This window comes from Centruroides vittatus, unplaced genomic scaffold (genome assembly GCF_030686945.1).
Source record: "Centruroides vittatus isolate TY-2023 unplaced genomic scaffold, ASM3068694v2 scaffold_861, whole genome shotgun sequence".
NCBI lineage: Eukaryota > Metazoa > Arthropoda > Arachnida > Scorpiones > Buthidae > Centruroides > Centruroides vittatus.
Genome location: NW_027122718.1, coordinates 11,554,878 through 11,576,069, shown reverse-complemented (window position 1 = coordinate 11,576,069; position 21,192 = coordinate 11,554,878). Strand labels below are relative to the sequence as shown.

General features: G+C 26.9%; 1 protein-coding gene across 2 annotated transcripts in view; it reads right to left on the bottom strand.

The window, feature by feature from the left end:
- MTA1-like (metastasis associated 1-like) overlaps window positions 1-21,192 on the bottom strand; it is a 112,618-nt gene that overhangs the window by 43,446 nt on the left and 47,980 nt on the right. For both annotated transcript variants that reach the window (XM_067288431.1, XM_067288430.1), the window contains exons 4-8: window positions 12,204-12,391; window positions 8,437-8,554; window positions 6,781-6,883; window positions 4,349-4,448; window positions 2,192-2,380 (exon numbers count right to left, since the gene is read on the bottom strand). In XM_067288431.1, the coding sequence (XP_067144532.1) occupies window positions 2,192-2,380; window positions 4,349-4,448; window positions 6,781-6,883; window positions 8,437-8,554; window positions 12,204-12,391 (698 nt within the window). The remainder of the gene's footprint in view (window positions 1-2,191; window positions 2,381-4,348; window positions 4,449-6,780; window positions 6,884-8,436; window positions 8,555-12,203; window positions 12,392-21,192) is intronic.

The window sequence follows — 21,192 nt, the reverse complement described above, 5'->3', positions numbered from 1 at the left end:
AAATATGGACATTATAGAGCAATGTAAGAAAATTTTTTTCAAAAGATGTTTGTTACTTTAGTATGTAAAATGTCTACAAGGACTTATTTTGTTAACAAGACTTATTATACTGGTGACTTGTTCAGCAAGATTTAAGAAAAACTACTCAGAAAACAACAGATTCAAAAAAGAACAGTACTTAAATATAACAACAGAAAGGAAAGATGATAAATTAATATATAAGAAATATGTTAAGCCAATGCAGATACCCAAAGTAATTAACTATAAATCAATCATCCCAATAAGCATGAAATTTAATATATTTAAAATGTATGTTAATAAAATTAAAAACAGAACAAGTAATATAGAAACTCAGGAAAAAAAAATAGAAGAAATAGTTAAAATGTTCACATTAAACGATTACCCGAAAATCAAAGTGGAAAAATGGATACAAAAATAGAAAATGATAAATGACCAAAAGACAATATGATAAAGAAAAAAATTTTGTAAAATTAATGTATATATCAAAAATATTTGAAAGAATTATAAAAGTAATAGGTAATAAAATAAATTTAATACCCCAAAAAATAGTTACATTACAGAAATGATAAAAAAATATGAAATTACAGAAGAAAAAGGTGTAGTATATTTGTTTGATTGCAATTGTGAACATAAAAAAACATATATAGGAGAAACAAAACAAAAATTGAAAATAAGGTTAAAAGAACATATTCGTGACATAAGTAGTAATTATGCAAATTCAGCAGTAGCAGAGCATTGTAACACAACAGGATGCAAACTAGATTTGAACACTGTTAAAATAAAGAAAAAAGAGAGAAATAATTATAAAAGACAATTATATGAACATGTTTATGTAACAAGACAAAAGAACAGAATGAATAACAATATGGGAAGAGAAATCCACCAATCATGGAAAGGTATCACCAATAGAGGAAATGATGGGTATATAAGGGAAACAACATAGTAATAAGATAATTGTTCAAGTTCTAGTTGGTGTGGAATATGCAAGTTTTACAAATATTTACCTTATCTTTTTAAATAAAATGGCTTATACTTATTGTTATTAAATGCAGGAATATTGGAAATATGCTTGGATTTATCCTGTTAATAATTTTTAATTTTGATGTAATTGATAAACAAGATACTGTAAGTTATTTTATTTCATTTTAATGTCAGTTTTATGGTAAAAATTACTATAATTTATAAATTTTTAATATTTTGATTTTAGAAATTTTTGGATGTAAATCTGCTGATGAGGGACAAACAGGTCCGAAACACAATTATATCTTGTAAAAAGTGTTCAGGTGAAAAATAAAGACGGTTGTTTTTTGATTAGTTTTTCTTAAATTTTGCTGAACCAGGTCACCAGTCCTGTTAATAAAATAAGTCCTTGTAGACATTTTACATAATAATCTATACAATAAGGACACAGAGGCATATGAATTGATGTTTGTTACTGATTAAATGTATTAAATTTTTGTGGCTGCATTTTTCATATAGGGTGTGCATTACACTTTTGTAAGCTAACTTTTTGGAGAGGTTGTGACATCTCAAGAATCAAGAATTTGATGGAATATTAGAATCAAGATACACAGTATACTTTTTAACTTTGTTGTTAAACTGTTCTACATATTGTAGGATAAGCACTTAAAAAATTATACTAAAATATTTTGTAATACTTTAACTTAACATTTTTATTAAAAAAAACAAGATGACTATGTATTCATATATTTTTTATTATGATAAAATTTTTGTAATTAATTGCATCGTAAAAATTATAGCATTTTATTCATAAAAACAATCTAATTTAAACTGAAATTAAACATGATAAGGCGATCAAAATGAGAGAATATCAACATATACAAGATAATAATACAAATTTAGATAAACAATTCATTAAATAGAAAAAGAAAAGATCTGTTTTTCTGAGGTAACATCATGATTGCACACAGCTAATGTTATCAAACCATTCAATACCAGTACAATCAGATTCTGTTGTAACATTCACTGAATACTTGGCAAACTGTCATTTGCAATTATATTGAATAATCTAACTAAGCAAGAATGATTTTCACAGACAAGGTAACCTAAAAATATACTCCAATTACTTTAAAACTAAAATTTTATATTACCATAATTGGATATTTGATTATCATTTTATAAATCTTGTTTGAAAATAAATAATACTTACAAAATCTTGCCGAATGTCATTAAAATCTTTCCCATACTTTTCAAGAGCTTCTTCAAATAAACTAGCTTCAGATGCAGACCATTCTTCCATTTCATCACGACACAAAACTGGACCACCAGCAGGGACTAGGCTGGAGATTGCACTTGTTACATCATAATTATGTTTATGAAGTACATCCATAGCATGGAACTGTAAATATTATAAATATAAAATAATTAACTTGAAATTCATGAATCAAATAAAACAAATAATGATAAATGCACAGTTCTTAATCCAGAATATCAGTAAAAAGCTACATGCAATAAGTTCATTGGCTATATGTTTATATGACAACACACACATGTTGATCTAGTTCATTTACCCAAGACAGTTTAAACTCTGCATGCCGAAAGTTCCTTGAAAAAACTATAGCAAGCAGCTAATTAAGCAAATGCTACAATAGCATAATGCATTTCATATACAACAGATCATACCATTGATTTTGCTTATATAGCTGCTTACCATCTAGTGAAAAACAATCAAAGTCACTAAGTTGGCTATTGAAAATTTAAAAACACCAATTTAAACTCTATAGAAAGTTCTTTGAAAAAACTATAGTAAGCAGCTAATTAAGCAAATGCTGCAATAGCATAATGCATTTCATATACAACAGATCATACCATTGATTTTGCTTATTTAGCTGCTTACCATCTAGTGAAAAACAATCAGTCACCAAGTTGGCTATTAAAAATTTAAAAACACTATCTTTTATAATTTAGCTAGTTGCTATTTCTTGGACTATATGAACTTATATTTGGCAGTATATTGGGCTAATAAAATTCTTATGTTTGTTTATCATCATTTATTTAAAAATTTGAACATAACTACACTATGCCTTGTGATAGGTGGTCTCTGATTGTGTTTGTTCAAAATTACTTCTGGTGTATTGCTTCAAATATTGGTAAATTTTTATTAAATAAACACATCCTTTAGCTTACCCAAGAAGAAGTAATCAAGAAAATTAAGATTAGGAGAGCACGTGCCACATCTCCCAATCTATATAACAATGCTATAAAAATACAACCTTGAAAACTCCACTGACACTAAACACTGTGTATTCCATAATTACAATATTAGTAAAGATTCGTTAAAAATATTAAAAACCAAAACAAATACTACTAAACACAAATTATACAAACATTTAGAAATTATCAAAATCCATGATAATGTAAGAATAAACAAAAACACAAGGGTACAACTAGATCCCATCTGGAACCCTTACTTAAACATCTGAAACTTATTAGACAGCAAGTAATACTTATATCACCAAAACCAGAAACCACTCTATAGTAACGTTGCTTCTGTACTAGAGAACATTGTTTGTACAAGCTGACTCTGAAAAACGTAAATAACCTTTCTTAAAACAGCTCTTACTTTTGTAACTGTAATCTTGTTTATAACTTTGTATTACATTTGTTTACCATAGTATTTATTTTACAATTAATTTCATTAAGCAACAATTTTAATCTCTAGTTGCTATTTGTATGGAAAACATAATATAATGTCTTGTGAAAAGTCCCAAAAGTGAAGTCATCCACACATCAGCAACAAAATAAAATATACCTTTTAAGTATGCACAAAAATGTAATTTTGAACTATTTTAATCATAAACCCAAATGTTTGTAACGAAAAACCGCTTGTATTTTTGTAGACACCTCTAAACCCACCCAAACTGTAATAAATATGGCTGAAGAGGGACAGACAACATGTCCGAAATTCATACTATCAACCTAATAATCCTGTGTCTATCCACTTCTGTGTGATTACTCTGATAACATCAAAGTGTGTGATAAGTTCTCCATACAGCATATCATACTACAGCACTAAGCTGAACAGTTTGAAAATCTGTTTCTTAGATCTTAACACGTAGAGTGCAATAATGATTTATACCTAGAGTGCAATAATGATTTTATTCATGTAACAGTTTAGTTGATAAAATGGAATACATTTATTTGAATGCAAGTTTTTAAGCACTGACCACTTTTTACTCATAACAACTAAAAAATTATAGCATACTCTAACTTTCAGGCAATGAAACATTCTTTTCAAAACAGAAAAAAAGGGAATTTATCATAAGTTTCAATTAAAATGTAATCAAATATTTAAATAATTACTTACAAGTGTAATGTCTCTTGATGCAGCAGCTGCACTCATATGTAAACTTGGCTGTTTCACAGAACTAGAACAGTCTAATGCCCGAGCAAAAGTTCCTACTGACCTTTAAAAAAGAAAAGTTAATCGTTATTTTATTTATTGCAATTTTATCTATATTTAAAATTCAAAATAATTATAAAATAATAAACAACGATGTTCATATAGCCATTAATGGAAATGAGTAATATATTCATATTCTTAAAAGATTTTAAGTCATCAAAACATTAACTATTTTATAATAAAAATGGAGTATAAAAAATGTACTGATACAAAAGTAACAAACATTTTTTTTTTTAATTTCAAGTATTTATCTCTACCATATAAATGTTAGCATATTTAATCAACTAGTCTAACACAACTGGATGATTGAGATAATGAAGGCATTAGCCTAATGCTCTGGGAACTCAAGACGGAATCTGAAAGGACAACTCCACAGAGATTTTTCACGGACAGTCTGTCCCAGATATGTATCCTTAGATATGAGTCCCATCTCTTTACCATCTACCCACCCATATTATGGGCTTCTCTAACTCAGGATGAGTATTAAATAAGTCCTCTTATTTCCTACAGAGCACAGAGAGTAAAACTATGAGGTTTTTTTCATTAAAGTAGCAAAAATAGTCATATTTTAATCAATATTTTGAATGAAAAAGTAGATATTTTGTAAGTTCAATAAGTTCATTCATAAAGATTTGAAACAGCAATAGAACACTGGATGAAACTAAAACTGAATTTTAAAATTTTTCTACACTGATTAGAATGATGATAACAAATATGTTGAAAACTGGGAAATAATTTCAATTATGACTTCACTTCACAGAACCAAAAAAGGAATTTGTAAATAAGTATAAGATTTCTATTTCTAACAAATTGTGAGGCAGTTTCTTTTCTTCCCATTTTTAATACACTCCAAAATAACTCCTTTTTTGTTTCTTGAAAATATCATTTTATTAATAACAATGTAAGTTCTACTTATGTAAAAATTATTATTATTATTAATTTTTGTGTTCAGTGATCTTATAACTTCATTTTTCAATATCTGATACATAATCAATAATCTCTAAGTAATATAGCAAAATCTGTCTAAGTGAATACCAACTAGAATTTTCAATTTCTGACTTTAAGTTTCTGTCTTATAAGGGGTTATTTTTTTAAGCAGAAAAAGAAAAAAGTTGAAAAGTGCTAAAACTCATATTTAGAACTTTTTCTCCTCCTATCCAAATTTTTTGTTTCAAGTGTACATTGAAGACAAATATGTAGTGGATAGAGAAAAAATCCATATAAAAATCCAGTAACCACAGAATGTGGAAATATCATTCATATAGTCAGCTCTTAATTCATTAAGAACTTGTATAACTAATATGGAGAGTGAAAGTATTTCATCCTGAAACATTTTGCCAAAATCTTTTCATAACTTTCATACATTAAATTAATTTTATTTTTAATAATTACTTTTTCAGATTTTAAAGCTTGTGTAATTTCCTCATAAATATCATATTTTTTTTTAAATATTCATTACTTCTAGGGAATGAGTGCATTCTTCTAGAGACATGAGAAGAAACAGCTATGTCATAAACAAAACAAATTATAATAAAAAAGAAAAAAATATCATTCTAAAGTCAACTGTGATCTAATTAATGCTACCTGTGGTTCACACAGGTAGCATTAATTATAATTTTTAAAAATTAGTTGCAGTTAAGCAGAAAAATTCTGCTTTACAAGTTACATTATGCAATTAGTATCTAAATAGACTTTCATTTCCATAATTGACAGGTTTCCTGCTTATTAAAGTATTTTAGGTAGCAATACACATACACTATAATCTGTATTTTAGCATATATCAATGACATTTTAAAATATTTTAATGACTTAATTTTATAAAACTTTCGTTTCTAATTACAATAACATATTAATGAAATATAGAAAGATAAAAACTGATCAGCCAAAATTAAGTATAGAGTAAATTCACATGAAAAAATTTAATTATTACACTCAAACAGTAATTAAAACTATGATACACAGTTTTGATAGCATCTCAATATATCATCATCAGAATCTTTAAAACCTAAAAAAATTTTTATAGTGCACATTATAATAATATGCACATAATCTGTTAAATTCAATGACTACAGCATTGCCATTTAACAAATTAAAAAATAATTTTACAACAAAACAAATGAGCCAAAATTAAGTTATTTTCTTGAGTTTTTCAAATACTTTATTTAATGAATTAAAATCAGTATAAAAATTTTATTTGAAATTTTTGAAGTTTGAAATAAATACATTAATTACACTGAAATAATTAATTTGAAATTTAAATGGAAAATAAATTATTTTAATCATTCTGTTATAATCAATTATTTTTGTGACGCAAGCACTTCAATTTATATTCATACCTACAAATGATGAGAAACTGATCTATTTGTTTATCGTTTAGATTATGGCTTGGTGTGTATGCTAATGTTTCTAAATCTTCTAGTCTTCTGTCATCTTCACTGACTGAAATTAAGCAAATTTTTCATATTAAACTCTTGTATAATAACATTTACTTAACTTTAACAATACTTCTAAACTCTTTACTTGTATTAATTAATTATTAACTGTGTATTATTAACTAATAACAAAGATTATTTTAATCCAGTAAAATTTCAAAATTCCAAATCATCGTATAAAATAGATACATTTTAACATATTATATTAAAAAAATTATTAAAACAAAGAAAACACTTTCTATTTTATTTTATAAATCTTAAAAGATTTATAAAATACAGATGTATTACTTTTAAAAAAATTACAAAATATCAAAATTGTTATAAAAAAGTTTTTTACCAATATTTTTATAAGTTTGCATGATTTAAGCTCTTAAATTAACTAAATATGCACCTTTTTAAAATTTTGATGTTACTAAAATTAATAAAATTCTTCTTGCTTGCTCAAATTGTCAGATAATGGTTAATGTTATCAGAAATATCAGATAAATAGAAATGGAGAGCAGAGCTGTTTGTAGAAATAGACATTGGAGTCTATTGTGAAAAATGAAATAATTTCTTTACAGAATGTAATAAAATTTATAATTCCATTTAATGTTGTTATATACTTTCAACACAAAATTTTTAAAGACTTATCTTGAACTATTATACATAAAAATTCCAAATCTTTAACCAAAAAAAAAAAAAAAAAAATTCACAAATTTATTTATTTAAATATCATTAAAACTTGACTAACACATCAATTATAAATAGTTTAACAAATCTTTGTTATATTTAATACCTAACACTGTCTAAAAAGCCTTATTATATTTAAGATTTATTATATTATCCTACTGTTATTGAAAAATTAATATTTTAGTAATAGAAATACAGTAGAGCATCGGTTATCTGAATACCAATCAACTGAAAACATTCCACTTGGCAAATTCAAATTTCCACTAGCGATGTGGCACTGCAATATTTGGCTATGTCTTGGGCTACTCCAATATTATTTTTGTTGGTGTAAGTGTTTTAGCTGGCAGCACAGATGCGACCATGAGAGGGTACTTAAAGACGCACCAGTATTTGAACTAAGTTTTTTCCCCATCATTAGTGGTGAGTTTTGCTTGTTTTGTGGGTGTTTTTCTGAAGACTGAGTGTGGAACATGTGTCGTGCTGAATCGGAAGGTTTTTGATACTAGATTAATTTCTGAAATATAATTTCTTTTTGTTTTTATATTTTTCAATATATTTATTTTGTTTGTGCAAAATATAAAAATAATTTTTAACAATACAATAGCCATGATTATTATTTTTATAAAAAATTTTCATCAGACTTAACATCGACAAAAATTCAACGCAAAGCAACACGCAATGGAGAAAAATTTCAACATGGGATAGGTTAATATATTTTTTTGTATATGATCAGTTATCCAAACAACCCCAGTCCCAAATTATTTTGGATAATCGATGCTCTACTGTATATAATAAAATAAAGAATTTGCTGCAAATAATTAACACACACCACACACACACACACACACACACACACACATATATATATATATATAATAATACTCTTACCATCAGGTAGTAATGGTGGAATATCTGCTTGATATCTTGGTCCAACACGAATTTCTCCCTTGTCAGCTAAAAGTGTTTTTTGTTGAGGATCATAAACCAAAGAATAAAAGAATGTATCCTGTAAAAAAAATTTTTTAATTGTTATTAAATTTATGTTATTTATTAATAAATCATGAATACAAAATCAATTTTAAATATGCTTACTGTATTAAAAATAAAATATCAATAATTTCAAATTAACATTATATTTAAAATCCTATTCCTTAATTTACAATGAAAAAAATCTCATAACTATAAATCATAATAATGACTGCATTAATATTTTATTATACTCAATAAAGTTACAGTTTTGAATATAAATATTTTATTACTGTTAAGACAATTTCAGTTATAGTTTTAGATTTTCAAATTAATATTTAAAATTGTTCAAATATTTCAAATTGGTCTAAAAGAAATATTTTTGGTTACAAATCATTAAATATACTTAATGAAAAAGAATTAAATATACTATTCAAAGATGCAAAAATCAAGCATATTAATAAAGTTTTAAATACCATACACACCAAATATTAATAGATAAAGGTAACATATACCACAATACTCAAACACCAAAACACTTGCTGAGCTTACTGCTATCTATAATTTCTAACGTTTTCAACCTAATTTTTATAGGTCATCTTCAGGAAAAATTTATTACATTTCCACATTCGAACATAAAGCTTTCGAATGCTCGCGACATTTAAAATTTTTCGAATCTTTCAAAAATTTTTAAAGATTCGAAAAATTTTAAATGTCGCGAGCATTCGAAAGCTTTATGTTCGAATGTGGAAATGTAATAAATTTTTCCTGAAGATGACCTATAAAAATTAGGTTGAAAACGTTAGAAATTAAAGATAGCAGTAAGCTCAGCAAGTGTTTTGGTGTTTGAGTATTGTTGTAAGTAATCTGCTGAGGGAGTGAAGATTGTAACATATACCACTGACTATCAGCGTTACATAAAAATAATTTATTTTGCGACTACTTTTGACAATATATAATTGTCCTCTTCAAGAAAAACCATTCATAGAGAACAAAACATTTGAATTCAAGAGAAAGAACCCAAAAATCAACCAAAGTTTTTTCAAAGTGTTTGTCCCACACATGCATGAAAAATTAAAATTACACATATGCAATTTACAAAATTATATAACAATATAAAAATAGGCCTCATAGCAGCACTAACGCTGCTATAAGGTGTTTTATTGAAAACCATGTGATTACAACTTCAGAAGATTAAACAATGCTATCTACAAATCCGGTATATCTAGCATGGGAGAACTGCATGGTGACATTGCTGAGACATAAAGGGATTCCCATATGAATGTTTTTCAATCCCCAGACCATTTTGGAAGGAAGTTTGTGACCAAACCAAAGTTACTCTCTATTGCTTTTTTAGCTATCTATGTTGTACATTTGCTATATACTACATCATCACAACATTCTGCAAGATAGAGGCAGAGCATTCTAACAGTTGCTCCAATACATGATAGTTTCAATCCAGTTAGGGGATTTTGTAAGGTTATAGCATATACTCCATACTTTTCATAGAGTGTAACCTCATCTCTATCATTACAAAGTATCTGACATAACGTGCTAGTGGCAAAATAAAGCCAAATTTGTTGAAAACTCAACAAATATGTAATAAAGGAGGAACCCAGGTATGGATGGCCAGTGTTACAAAAACCAAATCCTTCTTATGATACAAAGTGGATGGTGGATATAACATGCCTTTGATCCGGTTGGCTAGATGTTTGAACTAGGCTAAAGAATACCCAGTGCTGCAAACTGTAAATTTTAAAAAGAGAAAGTTTCTCATCTACAAGCAATTGGGAGAAAGACTATAAGAATGCCCTGTGTATCAGCACTATAATAGCCGAGTTTTTGCACCTGGAGGGCTGAAAATCCGTAGAAGGAATGATGTAAGGAGGTTTGCCAAATTTATGATACAGAGAAAATAAGATGCCATTGTGAGATCTATATACAAGTAGATCCAAAAAGAAGATCTTTGCATCTTTCTCTTCCTCTCTAGTAAAGGAAATAGTCAGGAAAATAGAGTGATTATATAAACTCCAGTAACTCTTTATGAGTGATGCAAGTAGAATATCATCTACATACCTCAAATATAGAAGGGGATAACATATGGTAAGAGGGGATCTAAAAACTTTGAACTCAATGGCTCTCATGACTAACTCTGCCAAAATGGCCAACAGAGGAAAACCCATAGGCATTCCTTGCTTTTGCAAGAAAATGATACCATTAAAACAGAAATAGTTGTTTTCAGTAACCAGTAATCACCTACCACCTCTCTCAAGTCTAGTATTTGTGAAATGAACAACCATAAGCTTCTAATATTTTTGTTAATTTTTTAAATTTCTGTTTAATAACTGTATAAATATGTACATTCTTCTTTTGATTAATGTATATCAATAGCAGAAATAAATAATTTTCAAAATATAGAAAATATAAATAAAATTTCAGTGACCTTAAACTTTTTTCTCACACCTTTATGATATATAATTTAATGTAAACAGCCATAAAATTTATACTCAAATAATAATTCAATAGTTTAATGATTTTTTAATAATTGTGTTAACTATTTTTTAAATATTGCAAGCTAATAACAATTTTAAAATAATCTAAAATAATTTGTCACTTAAACCATTTAATAGGAATTCTCAAAAATGTTAATACGAAATAAAAAAAAAAAACTTATTTATTACATAATTAGTTTTATTAATAAGATGATTTAAGTTAGAGCTCTACGACCAGTGTGCTGGGAGATGATGCTAGGTGTACTACAGCACAATGCTTCCAAGAAGAGGAAAAGCATGAGTTTATGGTGAACATATGGCTATGATGAATACATGTTGATTCAAAACGGACAATGATTTGCCTACATGTTTATTGTCACTGACATTTGTGACAGAAGGAATTCTAACAAGCTTCAAACCTTTACACTTTTGCAATCATATTTCACAAAACATGTGCATGCATTTACTCACAAACATCTTTAAACAGTGAGTCATATTTCACAGAATCTGTGCACATGTAAATTTGGCATGTTGCATGTCAGTTACCACCTCAATTTTTATGAAGTGACAAGTAGATAATGTTTCTGTTGCATGCACCTATGACCATGGAGTCAAGACCCAATCACGTACTTCTCACATTAAAACTGCACAACACTTCATCCAGAGTGGTTTCTAGGTTGTTAATAAATAAAATTGAAATAAGAAAATTGATTATAAACCAATTTCAAATATTTTCATATCATCATAATTAAAAAACAGTAAATCAGTATTTTTTTGTATGTACTTTGTAATTCCTATAATTTTTTTTTTTTTTTTTTTTTTTTTGTATATTTTTATTTGTGGTATGCCAAGGAATTCTGGGAAGTACCTAGGATGCCATGTGCAAGAAAATTGATTTAAGTGATATTCAAACATTTAACAATTTACTCAACAAGTTATACAATGCACAATACACCAAATTTCAAACAAGTTCATTAATTCTGTCATTTAACAACAAATTTTTAACAATCAAAACATGAAAATTCAGAATTTAAACACTATATTCAATTATCTAAATTGTCTAAACAACAATGGCATAACAGCTCAGGTTAATTACCACAATTTAACTGTTTGTTGCAATTGGTTAAGCTTAAAGTTATTACACATGATAAACTTTCCTTGAATTTAAACAGAAATTATTGAACATATGTAACTTACCTCCTTATTGAGGTAGGATGCCAGAGACTCTGTTTCATTTAAAAGAGTAACTGAACATTTTCCCCGAATATGGGTTGCAGGAAGTGTCTCTACTTGACGAGACAAAAACAATTCCCTATGCTTTAATTGATGCCTTTCTTTTTCAGCCAATAGCTCAGCCTCTCGCTCTTGTTCTTCCTCTAAGGCACCTACAATTAAATATTAAAATTTCTTGATTAAAAGTTTCACCTTATACAATAAAAACTTTTACCATCTATCTTATATTTAACAAGGAGAAAGATTTATATAATTATAAATTAAAGAACACGAATACCAAATTATGTTAATATCAAATTAAACGGTGGCAAATTATAATGTAATTACGAACACCTTTAACTTAAAGCAAATTTACTTAGTCTCATATAATGTGAATTAATCAATCATTCAACTAAAGAATGCATTTTTGATGTACGACTTAGTATTTTTAAACTTTTTTCTTCTTTTGTATTTCAATGAATGAATTAAATGTATTTTAAGATAATTTATCAGTTTCTGTTGGATTTATAAATTTAATAATGATAATTTTGGATAGTACAATAATACAAAGCATTCTTTTAATAAATTAGCTTAGCAGGATAAAATTTAATTTAAGAATGATACAAGATTATAACCAATTAGTAATTTAAATTCAAATACAATTAAAAAATTATTTAAAACCTTAAATTATATTTTTCTTATATATTCCACAATACAACTTATAGTACTTTGTTTCACTCCTGCACATTGCATTGCACGTCACATTCTAATGTTATATTGTGATATGTTATGTCACAAGCAGTCTCATTATGGAACAATGCAGCCTAAATGGATCAGGATTTCAAATGAGGAAAGTAAAGTGCGCAAAAGGTAAGAACAAAAATGTGAATTTTTTGATTAAAATTTAAAAAAAGTTATTTAGACCTTACTCTCAGAATTAATTATTATTAGAAAAAATTGTTATTGAAAATGACCTGTCATTTGCTGTTAGTAAGCTCATCATTTCAGCTTTTTGTGCTATGTATACTGTTGATGAATTTGTTGTATTTGTTCGGTATTTGATTATGAATGAAGATTCTACAGTAATAAGACTTTATTTTTACTTTCTCTTTTTCAAAAAAGTAATAAAACAAATTTGAGAGCATTAACAGCCCAGATGGATTTTCAACAGAGCAATTTGTAGGTGTGATTTTGGTGTGTGAACTAATTCATAGAAGCTCAGATAAAAGGTTAGCTATTCTTTTAGTTTTGAGTTTCAAAGAGTTGAAGAACTGTTGTAATTAAAATCTGCAGGCAAATTTTATATATAAATTGCTAAATAAACTTAGAACAGCAAGCGGAATACCACAAAATTGTCATTCTAGCAATATTAATTAAATATTTTAACATGCTTTTGAATAGCATGCTTTAATGTACAGAAAGTAACAAAAAAGGAATTAATTGTAACAATTAAATCAATTCCTATTAGTTATATTCAATCAAATTTTCTTTTGAATTTTCAAATATTGAGCTATTTAAACTTTTCCATAAAATGCTGTGCAACCTGGGAATGCAGCATGAAATACACAAGAACATAAAATTACCCAATTTATATACACAGAACTTTCTTCCATTCACAAGATGATGTACATTAAACTTGAATTTGAGTTTTGACAAACCAAATAATCTTTATTAAAGCATTTGTCTTTAAATTTTTTTTAACCAGATTCTACTATTTCTCATTCTCAACAAAATTTTCAAGAAAGATTTAAAGTACTTTTACAAAATAACAATAATATATTGTGTTTAATATTAAAAACATCATGAGAATTTCTTCAGTGATATTAATTATCAACAAGTTTCTATCAGTGAAAAAGTCCACGAGTTCCTTTAAGTTACCAAAAAATTTTAATTTTCTATCTGAATCAGTGCCTGTTATATTATTAAAGAAAAGTTATTTATATTCATATTTTCATAATTTATTCACATAAAATTTTAAGTAATTTCCAAATTATTTAGATTAGAGAGATAATATAATATCAGAATAATATAATCTTAAATTTTTGATCTTCTTTCCCTTGTAATGCAATAACGCACATACAAATAAATCTGACTAAGCATAATACAAACTGAATTAGTAATTAACTGTGCCTACTATTTGTAAAGATAAAATATTAAGCATTTTGTCTGTATTTAAATAATTACCTGATATTTAAGATTTACTCTTGGATTATTTATTTATTTTTAAAGTCTTTTGTACATTTCGCATTTAATCAATCATCATATGGATATGGAAAATAATTCAAGTTGAAAAAAAGAAGTCATTCTGTTGTCAGTTAATCAATTTAATGTAGATAATGGCTTACTGAAAATCAAAGATATCAATAATCCAAACAACTTTTAATTAATGAAACTTGGCAAATACCAAAGGACTAAATATAGTAATAGTAGAAACCTGTATCTAGAAAGAACCTGAAAAGAGATAATGCAATGCATATAATGATAATGCAAATAATAAAATTAATAGTGTCACTTCTTAACTCTTGATTCATTATAATACAAAAGTGAAGTTCTTCTGACAACATGAATGACTTTTTATTACTAACAGTTGTTATATCAATAATCTGCAAGATCACAATTTTACAATAATTTATGATAAATTGTAAATGAATTGCACGTTTAACACTTTTTAAATTTGAGGTTAGCACATGCAAATGCCCATGCAGATGGAGTTTCTGGTTATTTTCAAAAAAATTTGTAAAAAAATACACCAACAATATTTATGTCATAATATCTTGGTATTTGTTACTTTGTACTTTTGTTAACATTAAAGAATTAACAGAATGATCATTAAAAATAAACATCGTACTAAACCCAACAACATTAAGCCAATACATCCCCACCTGCCGTAAATAATCGGCCTAACTTTTGGATATAAATGATTAAAGATTATAAATTAATTTGGCACTTGAGGTAGGCATTAGGCACCATCTCTTATTAAAATTAATAATTATAATAATTTTTAAATAATTTAGATTAATTAATAAATTAAAAATGATTATAATTATTAATTTTAATAAGAGATGGTGCCTAACACCTACCTCAAGTACCAAATTTATTTATAATCTTTAATCATTTATATCCAAAAGTTAGCTCGATTATTTACGGCAGGTGGCAATGTATTCATCATTAAAAAGACAAAATAAGTTTTAAAAAACTGTAATAAAATGTCCTTTTTCTTAAATTTGAAAAAGTTTGACATGTATCACACCAAGTTTAAAAAAAAAGCTTCAAACAGTTTATTTGTACTTATCTCTATGTTTCTATATATTTTTGACCTAGAATTATTTATAAATTCTAAAGCTTTATCAACTGATAACTTTCTGCCCATAGCCATTTTAGAAAACATTGAAATATTATACAACGTATGCCACTTAGGAGTGGAAACAATAGTTTTTTTCATTAAATGTACTTCCTGGGTCAACTATAGATTAGTCTAAGCCATCCAGTCCTGTAGAATAACCAGTAAAACGGAGAAACAGTAAGACTCATCCATAGATGGGAAAGTGTTAATAGTAAATTATCTGATTACATAATGATAATGATCATTAAATAATTAATTTATAAATTTCATCTGTTTTTAAATAACTATTTCAACTAATAAATTTAAGAAATAGAATAAAATATTGATTTCATTTTTTATTAATGAAATGAAAATTTAAACTTTCAACTATTCATTTGAAACAGTCTTAAACTTAGCTAACAGAATATCTCAAGTTGAAAATGTCTAAAATGATTCTTTAATTAATTACTTCAACATTTCTCTTAGGACTATCCATTAATTATGTACACAGTTAATAGAGAGAGAGGAGTTGTAAAAAGTACCTCCTTGTACAGTACACAATGGGGAGAGAGGGGTGAATTATTTTTTTTACTAGAAATTCTCCCATCAAGTATGACAGAATATTTTTTATGAGAAAGTAGATTGAAGAATTGAGAAGAGTTTCAGTAAAGCTTGAAGTGATGCTGTTTCTGTAGCCCTTGACAAAGCTGTTCTTACTCAATGTTGCTCAAGTCAGACTTCATGGCCTTCAGAGGTCTCAGCTGTTCTTATTCTTTTAGATCTAGAATTTACCTGACAGATTTTATTCTTACACTTTCTCCTAGGCATTTTTTCCAACAAAATAGCAAGTCTTTTTAAGTTCACATTGACAAAACAAAGATGAATTGTTCATACTGTAGGTTAATTAAATGAGCAATAACACTTTCTAAATAATGAGTTCATTACATCATTACTTCCAGTTGGATAATAGAACATTATGTGGTCACTAAGGAAAGATTTTTTTAAAAATTTGTAATAGAAGTGACACAATGTAGCTATCATTTTCAAAGTTTAAATTTAATGAAGTAAGTTTAAAATACGCCATTTGCCAAAATATGTAAAAATGCAACTTAAGGGAAATTTCCTTGTTGAGCTTGAACATCACATGGTCACTGACATCACTGCAATGTAAATGCAATCACTAACCTGAAATTCATAAAACATTTATTCTGTAGCTAATATTTCTGCAAAAAGTAGCCTATACTTTCTGACAGAACATAAAACAAATATAACCAAAATTTCATCTTGATTGGACAAAAGTTGCAGGAGTTATAAGGAATTCACACACACACACACACACACACACAATGGCTTTTATATTAGTAATGTGGACATTTTAATGGCATAAGAATTTGTCCTTGTAAGCCTACTTACTAGTCGTGAAAATAAATTTACCAATTAAAAAATATTTGCTGAACCTTTTTTTAAGTCATTTCTTCAATATTGAGGGATTTGTAAACTATTGAACACATAATTAAAGGGGAAGTGATTTTCCAAAAGTACATTATTGTACATAATAGTGAGGATGGGGTCAAAAGTGACTTGAAAATTGCATATGTAATTAATGGATTGCCCCTTAATATAAACTTATTTTGATTAAGAAATACAATTTCTTATTTATATAGAATTATTCTTTTGCATGAAGATTGGCAAAAGCTAATTTTAACATTCTCTCAAAAAACACAATATATATGATATAACAAACACACAACCAATTTCCGGTGTGTATGAACAAAAAGCGATCTCTGCACAAACATTTTCTAACTCCTTCTGAGTTCTTCAGGTGTGACAGAATGATTATCTGATGGAACATCCTTCAGAACAAACATGAGTTTATAAAAGAATATAATTCAAACGACCATTTGGAGTATAAATATGAACTTAAAGCTGCACATGTGTTGTCTTGCTCATAACGATTAATCAACTAATAACTATACCATCATGTCAAGTAGAGCCTACCATTGACAACACCATTTCCTCTTTAAAATTTATACAAGATGACACAAAGTTAGCTTTAAAAATTTCTATGGCCTCCAACCATCTGAGGTGTTCTGTGTGTGATGATGTGAGAAGTTTTGGCAGGCTCTGCTTGACACAATGGTGTAGTCATTAGTTGATTGATTGTTATGTGCAGGACAACTCGTGCAGCTTTAAGTTCATATCTATAGTCCAAATGGTTGTTCAAATTATGTTCTTTTAAAAACTTTTATCAACTCATGTTTGTTCCAAAGGACATTCCATCAAATAACTGTTCTATTGCACCTGAAGAAGAACTTGAAAGTTAGAAAACATTTGTGCAGAGATTGATTTTTGTTTATACACACCAGAAATTGGTTCTGTGTTTATTATTACATATATCCCAATGTGGTGTGATGTAATATATGATATAATTAAGAGTGAAAAATAAATTTGAGTGAAAAAAATTCAACAGTTCATTTAACTTTGATAGAAAATGAGAAGATTCTTAGAAATAAATATGAAGGCAAACACAATCAAGTTACTAGTATAGTAATTTAAGCAAAGAAAGACTGAATGAAATGACTGCATTAGGGAATTATGACAGATAAAAAAAAATGCTATTAGAATAATTTCAAACTCACTAATGAAAAAAAGAAAATACTCACTTATTAACATAGGAACATAAAATTTTTGATTAAAAAATATTTAATCAGAAAAATATTCAATTATTAAGCTAAATTGAAAGATTAAATAAATATTTAAGACAAAATAAATCAATTATGAGCAAATAACTGTAAAAGTTTTGAAAAATAGAAAGTGGTAGGGTTTTAAAAAATAGGAATTTATCATTACTATCTAAATAACAGTTTAATTGTTAATTACTGTTAAATTTTATACAAGGCAGTTAATGTAAAAACTTAGAATTTTTTTTATGTAAGAGCAAAATTAAATATTCAATTTAATGATAACTTTTAATTAGTTCATTAAAAATATTCTTTATTTATAAAAGGATGGCATAAATTTATGAATTATACAGATGAATTTATAATCGTTTTAATATTTCTTCCTGATCTTTAAAATTTTGATAATAGATTAAAATAAATAAATAAATAAATAAAACATTACAGTTATCATCATCATCAATCTTTATTAAAAGGCTGGAAGCCCTGTTACTCAAGGGTTAAGTAATTACAATTATGAAAAAGAAAATATACATTTTACAAACAATAAATTGAAAATTTACATCAATTATTATTTTTTTTACAAGTTCTTAGATTTTATCTATTATTTGGTAGTTACATCTTCCTTCACAATTTTAATTACAAAGTTATACAAGTTGTACAGCTCCTTCTTTGAAAGGTTATTTAGGTTTTCTCTAAAGTCTTGAGTTGAACTTTGCTGTATTATGTAAGATATTCCAAATAACTTTTGTATTTGAGTAAACTTCTCGTCTTTCAGTAAAAACGTTACAGTTATTAAAAAGCTAAACTTCCAATCATGTTGGCATTGTTTCTTCAACAAATATAAGTTCAAAGAATTAAACAATAACTTTAATTGCTGTTTTATGCAAGTTATTATGTACTGCATAAACTCAATTTATACATATTCTAATTAAATAATGATACCAGTAAATTTATTAATGAATGAACAAATCTGTCACTACTATGTAGTTAATTTCAGAAAAATCTGGTAAACAAATTGTTTTGAATAAGAATTACAAAAATTTTTCACTTTCATAAATTTTACTGATCTTCCCTCTATACTGTAACAAAAATGATAAAGTTAAGACATTTGACTGTTGCAACACTCATTTCCTTCAGAATTTTCATGTTATAAAGTAAATTTTAAATTTTAGTTACAAATTTATTTTGAAACTTTTTATTAGTAAAAAAAAATTATTAATATATTATAATTATCTAAAAAATTATTTTGTTGTTTATTAATAGCATTTCTACTCTCTATTATATAATTATAAGCCTTGTTATTTCCATCATATTGTATGATATAACTATTAGTGATATATTAGTGATCATAAGAAATATTTGTATCTTTTTATTTTTATATACATCACCAGTGTTGATGACTTCAGTTGATTGATTCAAACTCAAGTCAGACTTACGTTTCCAAAGACTTGAAAATTTTTATTGAAACGATTTAATGGAAAAAACCTAATACTGTTTAAAATAGGATTTCTCTAACAAAATCCCAGCTGTTTTTTAACCCGGGAGATTCTTCTCATTCCAGGAAATCCTGCAAATTTCTTAAAAGTTCACTTTTTTCTTATTTTGTGTTAAGGTTCAGGAAATTTTGAAAATACAAAGTATAATTAACCCATAAACTGTCAGAATACATTTGTATTCATTAATTTTAAGCCTGCTTATTAATTTTTTAAATTTTTGCTTATTATGGCACATCACAGATTGTCAATAATCAATATGTAGCCTATTTGTGACAGGACTCAGAAAATTCTTTACTTGTCAGAACCTGTAATATCTGGAATAATTGTGTTTATGCTGTCTTAATTTTTAACCATGCCCAGTAGCTTCAATAACTGCATTGTCAGGTTGTGCAAATTGGGCAAGGTTATAAATGAGTATGAAGTAAGCAAATATGAAGTTGTTCTTCATAAACCTAATTATTAAAGCCAAACAAACTACCGAATTCTCAGGCTATAAGCTTGAGGTTTCTATTAAAGCAGCCAAGGTAGACAAATCAAGAATAATAGAGAGCAAAAGAAGTACTGCAGTGCATCTCAAAAACAAACTAGAAATCTTCAAGGCTACAGGTGAAAAAAAACATAACATCTGTCTTCTCTTAAATGCATTAAAGATGATTCCACCCATATTAATTAAATCAGAAAAGACATTCTCGGTAGCAGGACTTTTCTAGTAAACTAAGAATCAAATTGAGTGATTGGATTATTGACCATCTTTGCTTTTTAAAATCTTATTATAAAAATTTACAATACAGTAGGAGCATCAATTATCCGATTCCCGATCAACCATCACATCGGTTAACCGACCACATTCTAGTTGGCAAATTCAAATGTCCGCTAGTGATGTGGCGCTACAATATTTGGCTATGTCTTGGCTACTTTAATATTATTTTTGTTAAATTTTTGTACGTTTTAGCTGGAAACACTGGCTCGACCATGAAAGAAAGGCCAGTATTTAAACCAGGCTTAATTTTCTATTTTTTCTTTATTTCTGTATTTATTTTGTGCAAAATAAAGAAATAATTTAACAATAATTATTATTTTAGAAAAAATTTGTTAGGCTTAACTTTGATGAAAATTCAACGCGAAGTAGGTTAATAGCAGATATACTAATATGCTTATTACATGAGATATACTAATATACTAATACACTATACTAATAATGTATTTTTTCACAGTTTTCGGTTATCCGTTTTTTCAGTTATCCGACCAACCTCAGTCCCCAATTGAGTCGGATAATCGATGCTCTACTGTAATATTTTGTATTATGTTTATTTAAAAAATGAAAATTACCTAAGTTCATTTTTTTCTTTAAATTTTCGACTCAATTCAAAGGCTTTTTTTTACGTAAACAGTTTCCAACAAACTTTAATAAATTTCTTTTATTTGTGAAAATTTCTACGTAATTCAAAGGTAATTTTTAATACATATTTTACACA